The 21,218-nt window shown below is 47.2% G+C and overlaps 7 protein-coding genes across 7 annotated transcripts; 2 read left to right on the top strand and 5 right to left on the bottom strand.

The window, feature by feature from the left end:
- Positions 1-728: 728 nt before the first annotated feature.
- On the bottom strand, positions 729-2,099 carry LTR84_010753 (uncharacterized protein; the record flags this gene model as incomplete). The annotated part of the gene is made up of 6 exons (XM_064854287.1): positions 729-864; positions 923-1,144; positions 1,226-1,429; positions 1,486-1,526; positions 1,613-1,641; positions 1,709-2,099. 6 exons carry the CDS (start codon positions 2,097-2,099, stop codon positions 729-731), a joined length of 1,023 nt encoding a protein of 340 aa, XP_064700133.1.
- A 450-nt stretch (positions 2,100-2,549) lies between these two features.
- On the top strand, positions 2,550-4,226 carry LTR84_010752 (uncharacterized protein; the record flags this gene model as incomplete). The annotated part of the gene is made up of 1 exon (XM_064854286.1): positions 2,550-4,226. One exon carries the CDS (start codon positions 2,550-2,552, stop codon positions 4,224-4,226), a length of 1,677 nt encoding a protein of 558 aa, XP_064700132.1.
- An 846-nt stretch (positions 4,227-5,072) lies between these two features.
- On the bottom strand, positions 5,073-7,082 carry LTR84_010751 (uncharacterized protein; the record flags this gene model as incomplete). Its single annotated transcript, XM_064854285.1, has 1 exon — positions 5,073-7,082. One exon carries the CDS (start codon positions 7,080-7,082, stop codon positions 5,073-5,075), a length of 2,010 nt encoding a protein of 669 aa, XP_064700131.1.
- A 1,770-nt stretch (positions 7,083-8,852) lies between these two features.
- On the top strand, positions 8,853-10,210 carry LTR84_010750 (uncharacterized protein; the record flags this gene model as incomplete). The annotated part of the gene is made up of 2 exons (XM_064854284.1): positions 8,853-9,038; positions 9,155-10,210. 2 exons carry the CDS (start codon positions 8,853-8,855, stop codon positions 10,208-10,210), a joined length of 1,242 nt encoding a protein of 413 aa, XP_064700130.1.
- A 3,356-nt stretch (positions 10,211-13,566) lies between these two features.
- Positions 13,567-14,002, bottom strand: LTR84_010749 (uncharacterized protein; the record flags this gene model as incomplete). Its single annotated transcript, XM_064854283.1, has 2 exons — positions 13,567-13,916; positions 13,999-14,002. The coding sequence occupies 2 exons, from the start codon at positions 14,000-14,002 to the stop codon at positions 13,567-13,569; spliced, it is 354 nt and encodes a 117-aa protein (XP_064700129.1).
- Positions 14,003-16,138: 2,136 nt separating this feature from the next.
- On the bottom strand, positions 16,139-18,016 carry LTR84_010748 (uncharacterized protein; the record flags this gene model as incomplete). Its single annotated transcript, XM_064854282.1, has 3 exons — positions 16,139-16,592; positions 16,664-16,746; positions 16,847-18,016. The coding sequence occupies 3 exons, from the start codon at positions 18,014-18,016 to the stop codon at positions 16,139-16,141; spliced, it is 1,707 nt and encodes a 568-aa protein (XP_064700128.1).
- Positions 18,017-18,923: 907 nt separating this feature from the next.
- On the bottom strand, positions 18,924-21,041 carry LTR84_010747 (uncharacterized protein; the record flags this gene model as incomplete). The annotated part of the gene is made up of 6 exons (XM_064854281.1): positions 18,924-19,469; positions 19,520-19,544; positions 19,597-20,004; positions 20,060-20,723; positions 20,779-20,914; positions 20,964-21,041. The coding sequence occupies 6 exons, from the start codon at positions 21,039-21,041 to the stop codon at positions 18,924-18,926; spliced, it is 1,857 nt and encodes a 618-aa protein (XP_064700127.1).
- Between the last annotated feature and the right edge of the window lie 177 nt (positions 21,042-21,218).

The raw sequence follows: 21,218 nt of genomic DNA, 5'->3' as shown, positions 1-21,218 counted from the left end.
ATTGATGTGCTCCCACTAATATGTGGTTAGGAACGATAGCAACCTTTCAGAAGAACCGTAATCTGGGCCAATTCTTCCTGGGAAGAAGCGAGTCTACCTGAAGCAGTACTTTAATTTACAATAGCGGAACGCATTACAACTTTGCCACCAGCAATGGACCCGTAAGGGATGAGGGTATGCAGGTCGAAACTGTCCAACGAGAAGAGACGCCATGGCTAGATTTACATCCCGCCTCCTAGTTCCTGTAGTAGAAAAGTATGAATGGAGCTATTACTCATGCCGCCTGAACCATCCTTGACATTATGATAACATGATTTGCCTAGTAGCATAACGAGATGGAGTGACCTTCGGCATCGGCTGTCGGAACAATCTATTTCGATGGATAGAATCCAAACGAGTCCTTCAACTGAAAACCTGCTTTTCAATCAGCAAACTTGATTTTCAGATCTGCTATTGTGATCAGTCATGTCTAGGGCCTTAACTTGATTGAAAGCACAGCTGATGAGAGAAGAAGCTTTCTATACTAACTATGGCGATATAGATCAACTGGCAGGGCGGGAGGCTCTGATATGCTCTTTAAGTTGTGCGAAATCTCATTTGGGTCGATATGCTTTCAAAAGCAGGAAATTATGGCTGACGCTGATTATAGGAAATAAGATTGAAGCGATAACGAGGCAATACACCTACAAATCACCCCTAGACTTCATTTTGTTTCGAGCTTTAAAGAACTATAATTTTGGTGTCGATGATACGAGCACACTCGCGCCTGTCAATATTTCATATGCTTCCCCCATTATCTCATCCACGATTTCACCAGCGGATTGATTAGATTTAGTGACCAAAGCCGCCACAAGTCCCATAGGGCTGATGAATATCGTCAGAAATCGGTCGAATTGTAAAGTTGATGTGTTGAACAACTTACCGCAATACAGACTGCTCCTCGATTTCCTCCGTGAGCTTGCCTTCATGAGCCAGCTTGTCTAGTTCGTGTTCCATTACCACTTTACCCTGACTTTGAAGCTCGAGGAATTCTGGCTGGCGGTTCTTTTCCCAATCAAGAACGTAAGGAGTTGCTAACGCGCGTAGCGGACGACCGCTCCAAAAGGTGCTTCTGATGGTTGAGTCGAAACCAGATTCGATGACACTACGAGTGAGATCAGTAGTTACTATATGTCGTTTCACTGGGGTATACACGACTGGAGGTAGGGACGATGCTTGCACTAACCTCTTCTTTGCAGCTTCTGGTGCCCCTGACTCTCGTGCAGCGAGAAATCTTGTTCCAATCCAGACTGCACTGGCACCCAACATCATCGCAGAGGCAACTCCTCGACCGTCGTAAATACCACCAGCGGCGACAAGTTGGACTGGTAGACCAGTCAAAGGTGATACATATTGCTTACAGATATCGGCACAGGCGGGAATAAGAATGCTAGTTTAATATTCAACTTTGAAAGTGTTTTGTGGGGGGGCATGAAACACACTCACCTCGTTGGGATATCACCAGTATGTCCCCCAGCTTCAGCACCCTGAGCGCAAATAAGATCTGCTCCGATACGACATGCTTTATGTACATGCTGGCACACGTCAATCGAAGATGGTTTCAGTGGAATACAACAATACCTTGGGATGGCCGACCATATTCTATGCTAATGTCAGTGTTAAGATGCAGTATTAGGATGCGGTCGGAATGTTACCATGTACAATATACCCGCGGCGTGTAACTTATCAACCACCGCTTTCGGAGGTATACCCACAGCCGAGACAAAAAGCTTTGTGCCAGTCTCAATCATAATATCAACAAGCTCGAATAAAGCGCCCTTGGTGTAATCGATATTTGTCTTTCGCGCCGAACCTCCAACCTGGGGTATTAGTAGATCGACTCCAAAAGGCAAGTTTGGATCCCGCAGGTTAGTCTTGAGCTCCATGATCATTTCTCGCAGCATCTTAGGAGTGTAATTAACACCACCAATGACTCCAATCCCACCGGCGTTAGATACCGCTGCAACAAGCTCTGCGCCAGAAGTCTGCCCCATGCCAGCCAGCATGATGGGGTGCTGGATGCCGAGCAATCTCGTCGTAGCGGTCGTTACGTAATGCATCGTTGCGATATTGTCGAAGATCTTCTGCAAATAGGCTATGAATACTGCCAGAAATATAGGAGTTATGTCAACGCGGAATACCCGCCGAGCTTTAGCACCAATATTCTATGTTAACAGGTATGCGTTAATGAATCATTATAAACTGACTCGGTGAGCCATATCCACAACTTTAGCGTGTCTGACTCGCGAGTTATGGGTCAGAGGAACATATTTCAAAGCTTTCCCCACAATATTGACTAGTGACGTTGGCAGTCACGCTGATGATTGGTTTGGCCGAATTTGGCCTGGGATTGGGATCCAGGATGAGGATAAGGTAACTCAATGTAAATGTTCCGTTTCGTCCAGTGTCTGTTGTAGTATGCAAGTTTTCCATGAAAATGCCGACCAGAACCTGAGTAGGCGTGATCTCGAGCCGCAACTTATCAACATCATCAAATCGTAGGGTAAGAAATGGCATATCCAGTGCTCGTCTCTACATATCCTCCTATCAATACAAGCGACGATCAATCAGTTGCGCAGCTCATTAACAACTACAACCCCGATAATGTGCCGGACGACAAAATCATTCACACAGACTCCTTGTCGAACAAAAGCATCAGTTTTGGAGGACTTCGAGAACAAGCCGCAAGATGTGCTTGGGGCCTAGTACACAAACTCAAGCTGGAAGAAGGAAAAAGAGTACTGGCGATTCTCCCGAACTCGAGTGATTTTATCCTGCTCGCGCACTCTGTGTGGTGGGCCGGTGCAGTTTTTGCGCCTCTGAACCCAAGCTCACTATCGAAAGACGTCGTATACGCTCTGGGGATAGTAGAGCCGGCTTATATCGCTTGTGATATCGCTTGCCTTGCGACCGTCAGTGCCGCACTTGCTTCCTATCAGCCAGCGCAAGGACGACCAGAAATCCTGCTTCTCCGTGGCCGAAAACATGATCTTCCCGTGTTTCCCGACGACATTATCGGTCGAAGCAGCTCTGAGAGTATGACCCCTTACAGTCTCAATGGCAAGAAGGCAAGTGAAACTACTTCAACCATATGCTTCTCCTCTGGGACCACTGGAATGATAAAGGGAGTTCAACTCTCTCATCATAACATTGTCTCGAATGTATTGCAGATGCGAGCTTCATTGCCCGGTATTCTCAACGCAAGCCATAGAGAAGTCTTCTTCCTTCCTTACTATCACATCTACGGCCTATCATGTGTCGCCATCTACGGCATGTGGATCGGTTCGTTCACATATGGGTTGACGTCGTTCCACCTTGAACTATTCTGCCAGAAGTTGGCAGAGCATAAAGCCACGTTTGCGCATCTGGTACCTCCGGTCGCAGCCTTGTTAGCCACGTCTGAAATCCCACTCAAGCACGATCTGTCGGCACTAACAACGCTGGTTGTTGCTGCTGCGCCGATGAAACGGGATCTTCAATTGAAGCTCAAAGCACAGCTTGGATCCAAAATCAAGATCCTTCAGGGTTATGGGCTTTCGGAGTGCTCGCCTACAGTCATGTACCAGCATGAGTCTGATGAGAATTACGTCGGAACAGCTGGGAAGCTGTTGTCAGGAACACAAGCACGATTAGTGGATCCGAACACAAATAAAGACGTTGCAAAAGGAGAGGAGGGCGAGTTATGGGTTCGTGGACCACAGGTGATGCAAGGATACGTTGGTGACGAACAAGCAACACGCAACACTTTCTCAGAGGACGGCCAATGGCTACGTACGGGCGATATTTTGAAGGTCGATTTAAATGGCAACTTTTGGGTCACGGACCGTCTCAAAGAACTGATCAAGTACAAAGGCTTCCAGGTTCCTCCTTCCGAGCTTGAAGATCTCCTCCTGAGGCATCCTCATGTTATTGATGCTGCAGTTTGCTCCATTTACGACGATGCTCAGGCTACTGAACTACCACTAGCGTATGTGAGCTTGACACCACAGTTATTAACACTCGGAAGGGCTCAAAGGGACGTTCTATTGCGTGAAATTCAAGACTGGGCAAACGGTCAAGTTGTAGGTTACAAGAGAATTAGGGGCGGCGTTTTCCACTTACAGGATCTACCCAAGACACCTACAGGCAAGATCTTACGTAAGAATTTACCTGCGAAACAGTGCAAAACGAATGATAGCAAGCTTTAGGAACTGTTGTCGCGCTTCCTTAGAAATATTCAACTTGAGATACAATGATGTTTTATTCCAATTCGCGAGTATTACTGAAGTCGTCTGGTGCATCGAATGATGAGCCTACTCCTGGGACAGGAGATCTTAAAGCAGAAGTCTAAATTCATAATTCGGATTTACTGACACTCTCCGGTAGACAGTAAAATATTCTTCGATTCATTATTCACCTAGGATATAGTATTCCGTGGCACTTCGGTCGTGTTCCTGGTCATCTTCAAACTGTAACACCCAACAGCCTTATCAAGAATGATTGTTACCGTTACGAAATCTTGAGAGAAGCGTTAAATTACACGGAGGAGTCATTCCACCCGTTCCGGGAGTTGGCAGCCGAAGTGAAAGCAACTGTTTCTGGTAGGTTCCAGGAGTCGTTTTTTGTTATTTAAGGACTTTTTCGCAGCCCTGCCTCGTTATTGGGTAAATGAAGATGTGCTGCTTCGCCTCTATGGATAAGACACCGAAACGGAGTTTGACTCCTTCTGGTGATTCCGTTGCCAGATTGACAGCGGTGTTCCGACAGTATTCCAGGTATCATTCGAGACCCTGAATCACGGATAGATCGACAGAGTATAAGGTGGGACATGAATCGTTGGCAGATTCGAGATCATTGAAACCATGAACACCAGCGGTCGTCGATATCTGCCGCAAATTCGACCTGGCGGAGCACCAGATTTGCTGGGACTCACAAAATGGTCGCCTGGATTTTGTGGCCCATACGCTCAAGAGTGCATTGCAACGCTGCGGTGTTCGGTACTATTGCATTTCTCTTATTGACAAAGTGAGCCAGGCCAAAGTAACCGCTCAGTATTAAAATTCCTCCGTTAACCTGAGATCCAGATCAAGCTCTCCCGTTACGTTGAGTGCTTGTTCGACATAACCTGGGCACATCGATAGATTGTCCTCACTGCTTGTTCCGTCTAGCGAGAACTCCTTGTTGTCGGTATCAAATACATCGGCATCAAGGTCCTCCAACCATTGAATATGCATATCAACACCATCCTCTTTCGTCGGGAACAATTCTGGGCCACCCTTGAGCTTGATAATATCATCCAAGTTGAATAGGCATAGATCATCAAACTCGTTCGAATCGCCATTTTCTAAAGTGTTTCCAACATCAAGGTGTGCAACAGCAGCGGCCGCTGTCGTGTAGGAGATCATGCTCGCACCAGACCCTGGCGGCCTCAATTCTGCAAGGAAATTATTCTCCCCGGGTGCCAGAGTCGAGTTCAGGAGGGGCAAATTGGCTGTCTGCAATGCTTCCGGTGGAGGTGTCAACAGGAGTGGTTTCGTCCGTGAGATCTTCCTCTTCTCCATCCTTGGCTGAACGGTCGTCAACTGTGGTCTTATTCTAGGAGCACCAGCCATGGACACATCTGTCGATGCTTCTGCATTGGTCTTGCGGACCGCGGCATTCAAGAACGAGAATGCAAAATCCGCAGAGGCGTACACCTCCCGTAACCGTTGCAAGGTCTGCATACAGAATTGGAATTTCCGAATGCTTGACTGCCGGGTTTTGGAATCTGTGGACTTGATATCCAAGAGGTGGTTAATGATGGCGGGGAGTAAACATGTGACTCCAGTATTTGGTAGGTATCTTATCAAATCATGTGCATATAGTTCCTTGTACATTTTGGTAATGTTGTTCGCCGCTTCACGAACCTTTCTTCTGGACATTTCTCGGAGTTCAGGCGCGATCACCACATTGGTAGTCGATGGGAAGATTTGAGGTCGGTGTAGGGCGCTGATCGCAGTAAGATAGACTCCGGAGAGTAAGGCTCGATGTAAATTGATCACCTCGCCATCATTGGTAGGTTTCTGTACTCGGAAATCGGGACCAAAGTAGTGAAGATTATTAGGTAGATCTTCGTACCATTGATCAAGCTGCGCATCACAGCGGACCACATCACTGGGTTCTGTTGCACATTTCTTTGGCACGAGTCTCATGGTTGTTTCCTGAGTAGCCCCGATTTTGTGCCCAAGCGTGGAATACTGGACAGCCAGAACCTGGGTGATGCAGATGCACAGCTTAGTGAGGCTTATACACATGTTTGCCAACGTTACTCGGTTTGACGTATCCCTCACTGAGAGACATCCACCTAGCATTCGAATGACCTCCTGTGGGAGTGCCTCGGTCTCAAAGTCCGAGATATCAAGCATCGAGACATGAAAGTCTCCATCATCAATCCGCGTAGGTCTGCGCATGCCGATTGCAATCAAGCGATCTCGCATGAAGCATGACCACCAAATTCGTTTCCAAAGGCACCGCTTCTTGTGATTTATCGTTCGTGCGTCAGATATATCACAGTTTAGATCGCTGGTACGTGCAACCGAGATTGCAGCACCAAGCCAATGCCATGCATCCTTTGGGTCATCTGGATTTTCGTACCAGTAGGTCATCAGCAAGACGCTCTGAACGACTGTGACGCGATCTATCTCATAATCGAAGTCATATAGTAGCTTGACCTTCTGAAAGAATGCTTTCCGTGCTGCCTTCCTTGTCATGTATCCCTGAGCTACCAGATATTGCATATCAACATAAGCTGTTCCCGCAAACATGACGGCTTGGAACAGCAAAAGGCTAATGCTGTCGTTGGGCTGATCCTTCTCGATGGTGGTTAAAACCTCTCCAAGATCGATGATAGGTAGGTAGGGGTGGACATATTGGACGTAACATCGTAATAGCTCGTTTCGAAAGGTCGCTTCAGGTATCGAAAAGACGCCTTTGGCTTGCAAATAGTCCAAGTCTTCTCTCATTATTCTGAGTGGTATTGGTTGAATATACTGAGGAAGGGAGATTTCTGCTTTGCTGGCAGACATTTGGAAGTGCTGCTGTCCCAAACTCGTTTGGATTGGAGATGGGAGGGACTGAGCGGACATCACAGACATCCGGTAAGTACATTCTTGTTGGCTCAGGCGAGGGCCTTGAGTTTGATCTGTGAACTCACGTAAGTATAAATAATAATGCAGGATGAATGGTGGCTTTACAAGGCATATGAGGTTTGTGATGCCTTAATTCGTATTCCAGTGCATGTCCATTCTGGTTGGATTGGACAGGTAACCCGGATGCCAAATCACAGAGGCCATCGATGTCGTCGAATATTGGAAAATGCACCATTTCCTTATCCTCTTCAATCGAGGCACAGGGTGAAAGATGTAAGGCCTCGCCATCTGCATAAGATTTTCGTCGCCTTTTAGCCTCAGTTACTACGCATTCCACCTCATCAAGTCTGCAGTTAGTACAAGGCGTTCCGCTTTCAACGACATCACAGCGGACTCTCCTTGACCGGCAGCAAGAACATGCCTTGGAAGCGCGTCGCCTGACAGTTCTGCTACTGGTAGAAACACCAGCAACGGATGCCTTTCTCTTGACCTGTGTGGGCAACCTGGGCTCTGCTCCTCCTGCTGCCATGGAATATACGAATTTGCTTAGGCTCTCTGGGGCTTATGGATTTTAGGACGTTGATTCGTCAAAAAAAGAATACGCCACTATCAGGGAAGTTGGGATGGAAGAAAGGAGGGGCAAGGGCGGGCAAATTTGGATTGAAGGGTCCCGGATGACTGATATGGAGGAAGAGCTACAGGTCCAAATGTTCCTAGTGTCATGCTGCGCGTCGAGGATGATGTAGGACGCCGGGTTCTCGGCGAAAATCTCGGCTAAGCTTGGGGGGAGTAGTGGATGAGGGAAGCAGGTTTACACCGCTTCCGCGGATGCGCAGAGGTTTCCGTCACTAGGCTAGTCAGGAAGTTTGACTCGCCCTCTTCCTGGTTGATATTTGTCGTTCCCTCTTTCCTAGAAGGCCAGCAGCCATACCTGCCTTACTCTGCATTTCGAAGTCAGATCGTCAGTCGACATTAAGTCCGTGGAGGTTTTCTTGAACTTACCAGGACACTGCAGACCTGTGAAGACTCCCTTGCGGCAATGGATCTCTTGTCCACTGCAGCAAAGTTTACAACTTTTGTATGCGGCTCAGAGAGGCTTGACACCCCCACCGTTACCAATTTTCCGTCTCTTTAAGTATCGCCTAGTTCGACTACTACTCCCGCCCCTTCGTGGCTCGGCAGCCTTATGCCGCATTCTCTCATCTTCAGAAGTGCCAAATCGTTCATCATGTAATGTGGATCAGAAAAGCAGAGACCGTTTATGTTCAACCTCAACAAGACTTCATCGGGACCTGGATAGAGAGAGTTAGCCTTGTCATTCGGGCGGAGCAACCGCTGCTGCTGTACCTGGTTCTGGGACTGGCACCCCTTCTGCTTTTTAGGTTTCAGGGGAGTGATTGGGTGCTGTGCAATGAAGGCTGTGCAACCTGAAATATGCTCGGTAGCGCGAGCACGCTGACATCGTGGAGATGAGTCAACCCCGCAATGTAGACTTGTGCCCAGGCCCAGGTCTTCGTCATGAGTGCCCTGTCACATTACGAAGATCTTTTGGAGGCGCAGATCAGCCTAACTATTGTACATAAGACACCAGGTAAGTACCTACCGACGAGAGCTGAGATATCCAACCTGTGTTTCAGTGCAGCTCTCGAGTTTCAACGGGAGCACTACTTGTTCCTTAGTACAGGTCATAAGCATCTCTCGCCCATAATGTCGAAGGAAGAGTGCGGTCGAGAGCAGACAGCAAACGGCATTAACGGCCAAAGTCCCAGTACCTATCCCTATGTCGACGCAATAGTTATTGGCGCAGGATTTGGTGGCCTTCGCATGCTCTACGAATTACGCAAGCAAGGTCTCACCGGGAGGGTTTTCGAGGCCGGGTCCGGCGTTGGCGGGGTAGGTTTCACCTATGCGCAGTACATTTGTCACAAGCTTGCACCACCTTTCGGCAGCAATATGTGTTTAAGCATAAGATGCTAGCTCGTACTGACTCTTCTATGTTGCTGCCATAGACTTGGTACTGGAACCGCTACCCTGGCGCTAGAACCGACAGCGAAAGCTGGATCTATATCTTTACATTCTTGGAAGAAATTGGCCTGGAATGGGCTTGGAAGGAGCGCTTCCCTCGTCAACTTGAGGTGGAGGAGTATATTAATAAGTTGGCCGACCATCTAGACCTTCGCAAGGATATTCAACTGAATACACGCATCACCTCGGCTCATCGGGATGACAATACTAATTCGTGGACAGTCACAACAGCGATGGGTGAGAAATTCAACAGCAGGTACCTAATTACAGCAACGGGACCCCTATCTACACCTCTGAGGCCTCCATACCCTGGACTGGACTCATTTAAAGGCGACTATTACATGACTGGACTATGGCCCAAAGAAAAGGTTGACTTTACTGGGAAACGTGTTGGTATTGTTGGTACTGGAGCTACAGCTGTGCAAATACTCCCTATCATTGCGTATGGCGCCAAGAGTGTTACAATGTTCCAGAGAACTGCCAACTATGTCCTCCCAGGCCGGAACCACCCCTTAGGGCAGGAACAGATGGAAGACCTCAAGCGGGATTCTGAGAATGTCTTCAAGCGAGCAAGGGCTCAAATTTACGGAATGGATATTCCTGACAGTCCAGTCAAGTACACTGACATGAAGACTGACAAGGAAATCCAACGTATTTTGGAGAGTGGTTGGGAAAAGGGTGCATTCCGATACATCTTTGAGACCTTTGCAGATATGCTCACTAACGATGAGAGTAACGCCACAGCCTCCGAATTTGTCCGTAACAAGATACGAGCGATTGTGAATGATCCAGAAACAGCCGAGCTACTTTGCCCAACCCATCCAATCGTCTCAAGAAGGCCGCCGGTGGGACATCACTACTATGAAGCATACAATCGTGAGAATGTTCATCTGGTCGACATCAAAACGAATCCGATCAGAGACGTAACTCCAGCCGGTCTTAGGACAGACAAAGAGGAGTATGAGTTTGACATAATTATCTTCGCTATAGGTGAACGATCTTGTCTCTGCACATCCTGCTTCGATGCTAATGGAGAATAGGCTTTGATGCAATAACAGGAACATTGGGCCAAATCGATATTCGTGGCACAGGACAGAAGTCATTGAAACAGATTCTTGAAGGAGATCTAGAAACAGCTTACGGTATAACTATCGAGCGGTTTCCAAACCTATTCATGATTTTTGGACCACAGGTACCTTTCGCAAACGTCCCACTTGTCAACGATGTGGTAGTGGATTGGATTGGTAAAGTGTTATCCTACATGAAAACAAACAACTACGATCGAGTCGAATCTAGCAAAGAAGTAGGCAAGGTTTGGACAGAGCACTGTGACTTCACATTCAACATGACTATCATCAAACAAGGCTTAAAAGATTCAACGTCATGGATGGTGGGTGGAAACATCGAAGGCAAACAGAGACGGACCTTGTTCTATCTCGGAGGAGTTCCACCGTATATTGCTGCTGTTGAGAAAGAGGCTATGGATAGATATCCTGGCTTTCGATTTTCAACAATCACGCAGGCCGGTTAATCGAATAGCGTGAGGAACCACAAGATCAGTAATTGAGGCTTCCAATTGATGAGGATTAATTCTCTCAGCCGATTACAGACCAAGTAGAGCATGAATTCCATACAGATATATATGCTTCAGCAGCGTATCTAGTGATGCGGAGTGGTACTTAGTAGAATCAAAAGGAGCTACACCAGGGATTATGTTGCGACGGATTGGGCTTGGGCCGGACAGCAATCTCGAAGGTCAACACGTTTAGTACCCTTGTTCAACGTTCGTTGTCTGCATTATTATTCACCTAAATTTCTGAAATCAAAGGTTCTGCGATATTCAACTCTGCTTTATCAGTAAAGCTTGAGTGCAATTATTCCTTTTCCAAAATTGTCTTTCGCAAAAGATGTTGCACATTTATTATAGTTTACTATTCCAGATCTGGCGCATCTCCTGGGTTCAAATTATATCGAATTGGATCTCAAATCTTGATCGTAATGTCACCCCTCCTATAGTATTTGGCTTTTATTTAAGTCTTGGCGGTCTGGTCATGCTTAGCTTGGTGTCTGCTCGACTTGATTCAGTCGCTTCCTAACATTGCAGTGCTGCGGTCGTACAGTACAGACTCCGTCATATCTCTCATTAAGATCCATCTTAAGTACTTCGCATATTATGGTGATGGTCAGCTGCATTGGGAGTTGTTTAACCCGGCCTAAGAGGTCGAGAAATACCCGACATCTGAATGTTTCGCTGAAGCATCTATGAAAATAACTTTGCTCCACTTTCCGCCACCTCGGCAACCGCTACCAATGCCTGATAGATTCTAAACTTGCCCAGCACCTGGGTGTGCCATAGTTCGAGGAGCGTCGGGTCGAGACATTCCAACGGGTCTAATACGGCTATATCCTAGGGTCTCGTGGTCTCAATGGGTGCGAAATGCGATTCCGTATCCTGCAGCTAGATTTGACGTTTGAGTCGGTCTATGACCCTACCCAGGGAGGGCGTTCACAATAGTGTATATAAACGAGCCACCATATGTTGCGCTCGTTGTTTGAGCTTTAAACCATAATACGCCTATGCAAGGGGACGTCGTCCCGCTATATATCTAATCGGTGGGAACATCCTGGAGTTGTGATGGAGTGGAGGTAGGAAGATGAGATATCCTTGCTGCTTACTGCTGATGTTCACTTGGAAGAGGTGGAGCAGTATATCTAGCCATGGACGCTGGGATATGAGAGGTAGTCTGTGAGAAATAGGACCGAATATAGACTGATAAGGCGTGGTCTTGAGAAAAGTACTCACAATTAGAGCCGTGACATTGCCATTCAATGTATATGGGCAGAAGTGTAGAGTTTGGTGACAGTGATCGATTCCTCCCGGCAAAAGGAGCCGGGGCAGATATCGCACATCACAGACCTGCTTCGGCAGTTCGAAGAAAATATCTCGAACATCTCAAGAAGTAACGCTGGCAATTACGCAACCCCGGGAAGACTTAACGAGGGTACATAACTTCCTCGAAGAGGGAAGGCGCGAAAAACGCGAAAATGATGCGTCTCAACAATCGTGTTAAGATACACCACAGAAACTCATGAAACCTGAGGAGAAAAATGCATTGAAAGGGATAATTGGAAACAGGAGCTCGAACTTCAAAAAGAAGCACTCGCTAAGGATGGCCCTAGAAAAGAAAAGATGCGGTCCGCGTTCCAAGCTGAACTAGAAGTCAAACCAATCTGAATGACAATTGAGATTAGGGTGATGAATAAATTTTAAAGAATAATATTGAACGATAATTAATATTCTAGATATCTACATCCCATCGAGCGCTGTTCTCTCTCTGGCCATCCATATTCTATCCATGGCTGCAGATGCCAATAATTTGCGATCGACCCACGGCTTTATGTCACGCCATTGCATTCCGGTGGAATCAGTGCACTGCGTTTGCACTTTAGACTTGCTCAAGAAATGTATTTCCTTCTAGTCCAGTGAATCGACTAGTATGCGTTGGATGGTTAGACCGCAATGTAACAATTCTTATTGATACACCCTATCGTCTATCATCTTGAGCAACACGAAGCTCGTCTGAAATCTCCAGTAGACACATCTAAATATTGCCAGACGGAGGGGGCTTAAAGGGAACAAGGCCATCTCGCTCCACGGCTAGATAGTACTTGAAATCGCCGACGATGATATCTGACATTCCGAGACGACAACTGCCAGAGTATTCCCATTTCGATCAAATGGAGCTCGACGTAAGTAATCTTGCAAGGGAGTAGGCGAGGATTGAACTTGTCAACCATAGTTGGAATTTATATCTGGACATCTAAAACATAGGGTGGAGTCGCAGTCAATTTCGCAGATTTCGAAACCGGTACCTGCAAATGAATATTGTTTATCTCTATTTGACCTCAAATGAAGTGTCTGCAAGTCGAATATATGGCATCAGGTGAGTTAATTTCTATTTCTTAGGATAGAGAATTTGCCATTACCAACATAAGCAAATCGATTCCCATATCTGTAACAGTATTCGTAGTCTTCGTACCTGATGGTAGACATGGCATTCAAGCAGGATGGAGTCTGAGTAAGGAGCGCGTTAGTGATCTTTCTCGGTATCCTAGTCGGCATACTTACAGTACCACACCAATGATATGGTTTACTTCTAGGACCACTTCGCTTGCACCAACTCATGCAGTCTTGGTTCCAAACCGAATCTGTATGCCTTTGTATCACATTAGTGTTGGAGTTCCATTTTCGGACATAGCTACGTAGAATATCTCACCACTCATCAGCGTGCGCTGCAAAGTTGTCGGTTGCTCGCTGACTAGACATAACTGACTTGATGCCCTGTGATTGCATCTTGATCATCATAGATATGAAGTAATCGAGGTTTTGCTCAAGCTATTTGGCATCAGTCTCCTGCTTCACTGCTTCAATCATACGACATACCAATACAACCACGCTTTCATTGCCCCAAGGCCCACGAGGTCCGAGTCCTAAGAAATAGTTCGGGGCAGCCTGGCGCTGCAATGCCGAGGTAGCAACTGATGGAAGGGTCAGTCGGTCAATATAAACGTTGAGGAAATCATCAAACCTTGGATCAGGATCCCATTCTTCCGCGAGATCTCTTCCATCCTTTCCATTGACTTCAAACCATGGTCGGAATCCAACCTTGAAGCCTGTTGCACAAATGATCACATCAAGATGATGTAATTCTCCATGCTCTGTCTTGATTCCATCCTCAGTGATTTCTGCGATAGGTCAAAGACGACTCGTGTCTTTTCTGAAACGAGAGACTCGAGGTAGCCTGCACCTAAACTATGTGTTAGGCACTCATTTGTAGAGAAGGAGTTTATGCTCCTACCTGGAGTAGCTCTACGGCATCCGACAGGAAACTTGGGAATAAGCTTTTTTTAACTCTTCGTTGTCTCCCAATGCTATGCGCATCTGTTCTGTTACGAAGGCGAATACAGCCTTCTGCTTCTCAAACCGTACTTGAAGGCGTCCAGCGCTTCGCAAACGCCAACCTCAAGAGAATTCGGAAGGTCAGCAATAGTTCGGGATCCTCGGCCAACTTCTGCTGCTCTTGCTCTGTGAAGCTATGTGGTTGGTTCCCTCGGATAAGCAAGTCTTGAACAAATGGATTGTCAGTTGGACACTTCAGCACTGCTGACTGCCCCCACTTAGGGGTGATCCAAACAGGATTTCTGATAAAAACCTCGAGTGAGCGCGCAATTACCGGATATCTTAGCAAGGACACTGATTGAGTGGGCTTGTAAATACTATATCTCAAAGCCCTGAATAGTGCACTAATAGAGTGTAGGGCCAGCCATTCCGGGACTGCAAAAATTCAAGGGTGAAGTCACACACTCAGCACAGTGGGATCATAATCTCGACTATGCGAACAAAAAAGTCGCAGTCTTGGTGCAGGAAGTCAGGAATACAAATTACACCACAAGTACACAAGAGTACGTACTGCCAATGTCTATGGGTACTCCCGAACAGTTGACCAAGGTATTGCACCAGTCCTTCAGTATTGTGCCATTCTTCCGTTTTACTTCTATCTCGTAGATACCTCTCTCGTCGTTCCAGACCGCGTTGACCACTTTTATTCGAGCTGAATGTATCTCCGAAGGTCGAATTTCTCGCAATAATCTTTTCTCAGAGTTAGACTTGACCAAAGGGGAGCTCGAAGCTTGTATCTGATCACCTCTGAAGTCCTCCAAAATCTCCTTGTTGCCGGCATAGTATGAAGAGTATTTTGGATTCTGTAAATGCTACTCGAGGCCCAAAACCACTGTGACTGGGTTTAGAATTAGATGGATCGCTCACTGGCTCGAAGCTGTAGCAGTAGATGTGCGATGGAATATCACATGCACAACTAGGATAGTTGTTGGACAGCAAATCAATACTCTGCTTAGAACTCAGACTATCCGACCCATACTCTCCTACCGAGTTCCCCCAATCTCGTTGTTTTTCTCATAAATCACCAGCTCGTAATCCTCCATTCGTTGCTCACAACGTCGAGCGAAATATAGCCCGGATGCACCAGCACCGATACAGACCACTCGCCATGGGACACGTGTCGAATGTGGCTGTGCTAGAATTCGATGTAGTGGCTTTGTAGCGCTAGGCATCTTGGGTAGGATGGTGAATGCTTGGACAGACAATTGGCCGGAACTGGTGCAAAAACTTTCACCTTTCTTACTAGAGAGTCTGTCGAGCCTAGGAGCGAGGCATACAATGCTATTGACCAAGTAGAGCATGGGGCTTTTCCAGTCACCATGTCTGGGGCAAATCTAGAACTGCGCCCCGCTGGCGAAAGCTCCCAACCAATGGGCATTTCGGATGGAGCATTTTGTTCTGACTCAGATTCATTTGTCAGATACGTTTGACATTGACCTGCGCGGTGAAAAAAAAAATCGACAAACTCATTGATCGGGGTGTTTGTTTCAACTATGGCAGCCTATTCACCATGTCCTATGCCACTGGATGTGACTCAGTTGCTCCCAAGAGACTTCTTTCGATGACAATTAGGCTCCGTTGCAAACACCTATATCAGCCACTAAATCTGACTCAGTAAGTGTGAAAGAAGTCCTTCAAAAAGGTTACACGGACGCCATAAGATGTTGTACTGCACTGCGCAGCGCTTTGATCCGAAATTCAATATGGAGGCAGGAAACTTAGCAGGGGACAAGAATGGATGTTGCTCTGCACCTCCTCGTCGATGGCCGTTAACAGCCATCAATGCGGCAAACGACCAATGACAAATTAAATGCAGATTCTCTAACTTGGGCTGTAGATTTTGGAGTCGAAGGAGCTGCCAAGATTATTCTTAGTGACCGTCGGACTATCCACGGACCCGTATTTCTTAATTCTGGCATTAACGAGAGCGTTGAGGAAATCCCTTCGACTAATTCATTGGGGAAGTGATCTTCAGAAATGCTGTAGAAAGTTACTTGCCCTACACAATCTATGAGACAGTCGACCACGTGGGCTCATGACTCCCAGGCAGGCAAGATCCATGGTCGAAGGACAGTATAAGATCATCATCCTCACCAGAAGCAGACTGAAACGTCATAAATCGTGTCCAGTCAAGGTAGCGCGCTTTCTCACCAACTATACCCCAGTTGATCTCTCCATTTGTCCATCGATCGGGATCGAACAAGTCACCCTTCTCCGTTCCAGTCGCCTCTGTACATGTTCGTCTAGTCATGTCGAGGAGCAGGAAAACCTCACTATCATGTCGTGGTTTGAAATTTGGGTGTTTGTCAAGGAGTTGGAGGCCCGTGTGAGCATCGTGTAGACCAAGACCCAAGTACCAGAGATTGAATTGGTTCAGCGACAAATCCACGTTGTAATCCCCACCAGTCTCTGCACGTTGCACGAGTGCTTGGAGGATAGCGACCGCTCCTACCACCCCAGTTCTGGCGCAAATGAGCCCTTGTTAGCCCCGGGTCTAGATCCAATCCATTCTGACAACTGGTGCACGACCTACTGGTAATCTGAATTTGGTAGGAGTGGCACTACCGGCTCATCCAATCCCAAGAATTTGCCCTGTTCCCAGCTAACTCCAGTTACCTGTTCCATGTCCTGAATCAGTACTGGGTTGAGCAAGATATCCACATATACATAATCAATCGCGGGGTAATCACAACATAATAAACCACAATGCACTTACGCAGTCACTGATCTGCTGCCAGCCAGACCGATGGCTCCACTCGCCCACCCATCCATAACAGTTTTCTCTTGCATAAACAATTCCTTTTCCACGCCTCCGCGCCATTTCATGTACCCACTTACGGCCGAATCCCATTCGCTCCAACGCCCCAGGGCGGTAGCCATCAATTATAACGTCGGCTTCCTCAACTAAGGTTCGGAAAGCTAACTTTCCTTCTTTCGACTTCAAGTTGAGGCTGGTATCTCTTTTACCGATTTGCATATCAAAGATGATGCTCGAGGGTTCGGGCACGGTTTTGGATGAGATACGTAGCACGTCGGCGCCGAGTAGAGCAAGAGTCTTTGATATGGTCGGGCCAGCAATCACTCGGGTCAAATCAAGCACCTTAATTCCTGTTAAAGGTTTCTTCTTGTGAGCTTGAGCAGGAGGCCACGCAGTAGCTGGCAGATCTTCCTGAACGTTGTAGATTTCATACAACGGGCTGTTCGCCGAAGCGTTGCCATGTGGAGTTTGCCTGAACTCCTCGGCGGTGTAGCAGATGGTGCCTGCCTGGCGCCAGAACTCATTGGCTTCGAGATCTAGCCATCTGCTGTCGTGTTGCGCGATCGCCTTCGCATATATTTCCTTGATGATGACAGCATCCTTCGCAGAGAGGTCAGGTCGTGTTTGAGGCAATCCTAGCATATCCAAGATCGCTGTCTGATTTAAACCACCATGAAGATGGTAGAAACGACCATCGCGAGCCTTGTACACATTCGTAGCCAAAGCTCTGTAAGGCTCCATAAAATTTCCGAGATCCATATGACGAGTGCGGTCTCGGAGACTGATGTCCCACATCCCTTTACCACCTATTTCCAGTAAGAATGCCGAAAATGGGAACAGTGTAACTTGATGAACATCGACCTCAACCTTCTGCGAGCCAGCCCCATATCTGTCTTCATAGATTTTGGCACTGAACAGCCCAACCAAAGCCCATAGAGCAGAAGCAGACTCCGATATCTTACACGGGGTTGGGATGATCGGGGGTGTATCTGCAGGCGTAAATGAGACTGTTGACAATCGGTCCACGATTGAAGCAGGAATCTGGAGACTTTTATTATGCAGTAACTTCGTATCAAGAATTCTGTACGCCTCCGTGGCTACGGAACCGTACTGAGACTTAGGATTCATATCCGCAGTAGGAATTTGTTACTGAAGCTCAATCTGGGAAATGTTTGGCCGGAAAATTCAGAACGAAATAATTTAAATGGACGTGGTTCTTGTCGAGGTTCACCTCAACGGACTGTTTGCACAAAAGAGACTGGTTAGCTGGGGTGGACAAAGTATGCCGGAACATTTAGTCATGTCTGCTGACTCGCAGCTGATGGTGCGGGGAATGAGGATCCATGCTCGGGAGTGGACTGGCCGTTTGCCGCTTAATTCGGCCAGACTGTGCCAGATCTGTACTCATGATACCTAATCTGCCGAATTAAGACCATGGTCCAATGAATTGGTCGAGTCTCTCTCGAGAAGCCGAAAGCATCTCTATATACACCCGAGCTAGAACAAGTGGGGTGTCCAAAGAGGGTAAATGGGACTCCGATACTCTAAGAGGCCGAGGCTTACCTACGGTATTTCTATCGCTGCGAAGGAGCATCGGAAGGTCAGCCCAGGCAGCTAGTTGGCGAGGCTCAGGGAACCTATGGATATCATTACAAAAATTGATGCGCAACTACTTGCAGAGCCCCGATTTCTCTCTGAATTGGCATTATGGCTTTGGGCCTTGAACCGGACAGTGGTAAAGTGCTTTTCACATCCTCGATGGCTGTACCTGAGCGAGGACCACTCCGAAGGAGAAAATACTTCAGTGTTGGCATATTCAGTAGTTTTCTGAGATCGACTTTAAGATCACGTTTTTCATAAAGTGCTTTGCGAAGGGCGCCCCTTCAATCTCTAGATAGCCTCACGTGGCGGTTTAGGGGATATATCTTGAGGTCGTAGCTAATGTCCAAGCGGCCCGCAGCTACCACTGAAATGGGCTTTACTAAACCGGAATTCCATGCGCCTTGCTCTGATTGGGGCAACAGCTATACACGACCTATATTCTCCCTCTGTCCAAGAATCTTGTGGGAACTGCAACATGTTGCGCTCTAAGAAATTCTCCCAAGTTCTTTCCGAGTATATCGTAAGTGCTAGAGGAATTAATTCCTCGATCCAGATGTTGATGGCATACGAAGTGAACTGCCCAAATGTTTGGTAATTCAAATCGGTCGATAGCATTGCCTGAGTACTCGTCCCGTAGTAGCTGCTTCATTTTCTGAATCGTCAACAGACTGCGAAGCCACTCATATTCATCCTCGTATCGGACGAAGAACCCAACATTGGCATTGCAACCTTTATCACCTGAGCGAGCATGCACGATAAAGCCAATAGGACACTCGACAGTCTCCCCAAAAGTAGAAAGATCGGTCGGATTCGTGGGATCGTAAGAAGGCTGCTGTAAGGGGTACGTTCTAGTTCTGGTAGGTGGTGGAATTTCGATGCATCGGTTGTTGGGAAGATGAACAACATGTCTGACCTCGGCTTGATCAAGCAAGGTCACCCAGTACTCAAACCAAGGTCGTGGAAGTCCCGCATTTGTAGCCTATAAATCATCAGACGACTGAATTAGAATGAGAGAATAAACCCGCTTACCGCATGTGGCGTCGCTCCAGGATATCTTGGAACCAATGTTAGCAAAACGACTCGTGATAAGGATAGACGCAACTCACGTGCACATAATAATGTCCCACACAGGCCGCATGAAGTTCTCCGTCGATAAATCCTCTTCATTTTGTGCTTGTGCGAAGATTCGGAAATCTACTGTTGCGTCATTTTGTCGACGGGGATTAGCTGCTGCAGTACCGTTTGTGGTGAATTTCAACAGTGAGAGTTTCTTGATTCGCTCTTCTCCGAGACTGAGACGGAGATGAGACTCTATCATCTTTGCTTTAGCTTGTACATCGAGGCCCACAATTGCCCAGTGGAGTTCTGCAGAGTATCCAGCAACCCCAGAAATGCCAACCTTTGTCGTCACAGGAGGAGGGAGAGCTGTTATACCGCTGATAGCGACAACATCAGGTTCAAGTTGATCAATTCTGATTTCATCCAAAACTGCGGTGACATCAGAGTTGAAATACCTATAAGAATGGTAATCAGGTCAAGATCATGGCTTATAGTGGGTAGTAAACATACCATGGTCCTTGAATCTCATAGAGAAGCTGGGCTTTGACCGTCTCAGTGGTGACTGCTCCCCCACTTCCCGTAAGTTTTGTGATAACGAACTCTCCGTTTGAATGGATCTCTGCAATTGGGAGACCGGGATCTTCACTCCTAGGAATGCTTTTGAAACCGGAAAAGTTGGCGCCTGTAATGTAGGTAGAGCATTCTACGAGATGACCTGCGACCAAGCTGAACGCCAGTTCTTGAAGATTGTCTCTGGTCCAATTGTACCACCAGATAGCCCCGCCGATGGTTGGGCTTGCGTCGGCCACTCGTCCACATATGACTATATTTGCCCCTAACTCAAACGCTTTAGCCACCCCAAAAGCACCCAAATATGCTTGAGCAGCCACCGGTTTGAACTTCCAATCCGAGATTTGTTCTCCAGTATCGATACTATTGAGAACTGCCTTGCCACTGGTGAGGTGTTTGTTTACCTGTTCAAACACATCATCTCCAGAAACCCAAGCCACTATTAAATCCAGGTTTTGCTGGTCCGATAACTTTTGCACGATGGTTGCCAGGAGCTGCGCGTCAGACCCTCCCGCATTTACTGCCACCTTGACGCCCCGTTCGGCGATTTTGGGGAGGACGGGCTCTAGAACTTCCAGAAAAGAGGCTTCGAACCCTGGTTCGCCTGGTGAGAGCCCGTCAGTAAACCATTCCGACTGCATAACAGAGATTTGGTATACCTGCGAGTTTTCTGGTCGAACATGCTGGCATATTTCCCTCAGACATCCAATCTCCAATGATCAGATCGATAGGTTCTGAGGAGTTGACCATGTTTCCGAAGATTGCCCGTCGATCGAATACTGACCCAGATGCGCCCTATCATGCTGTTAGTGAAATAACTGTGCAGTAGCAGACATCAACTCACGCATATGCGGATTGGGCGAGTGCCCCTGGCTTCTATGGCCAGGCCAGCAGAAGAATTGTTCTCAGCAATACTACCCATTTCCACGACTGGTCGTGTGTAAAGCAAAGTCAGTGCCAGACACGAAAAGCATTAGAGTAAGAGTCGTTATCTAAACATCTATGGTGAGTGGCGACCACGGCAAGCGAGTCACGAAAGCTGACAGTTGAAATCTTACCCGGCCTTTGCCACAATTCATTGGATTGTTGGCTAGTTAGG

This window comes from Exophiala bonariae, assembly GCF_035927105.1.
Source record: "Exophiala bonariae strain CCFEE 5792 chromosome Unknown scaffold_49, whole genome shotgun sequence".
NCBI classification, from domain to species: Eukaryota; Fungi; Ascomycota; class Eurotiomycetes; order Chaetothyriales; family Herpotrichiellaceae; genus Exophiala; species Exophiala bonariae.
This window is presented reverse-complemented; position numbering and strand designations above follow the sequence as displayed.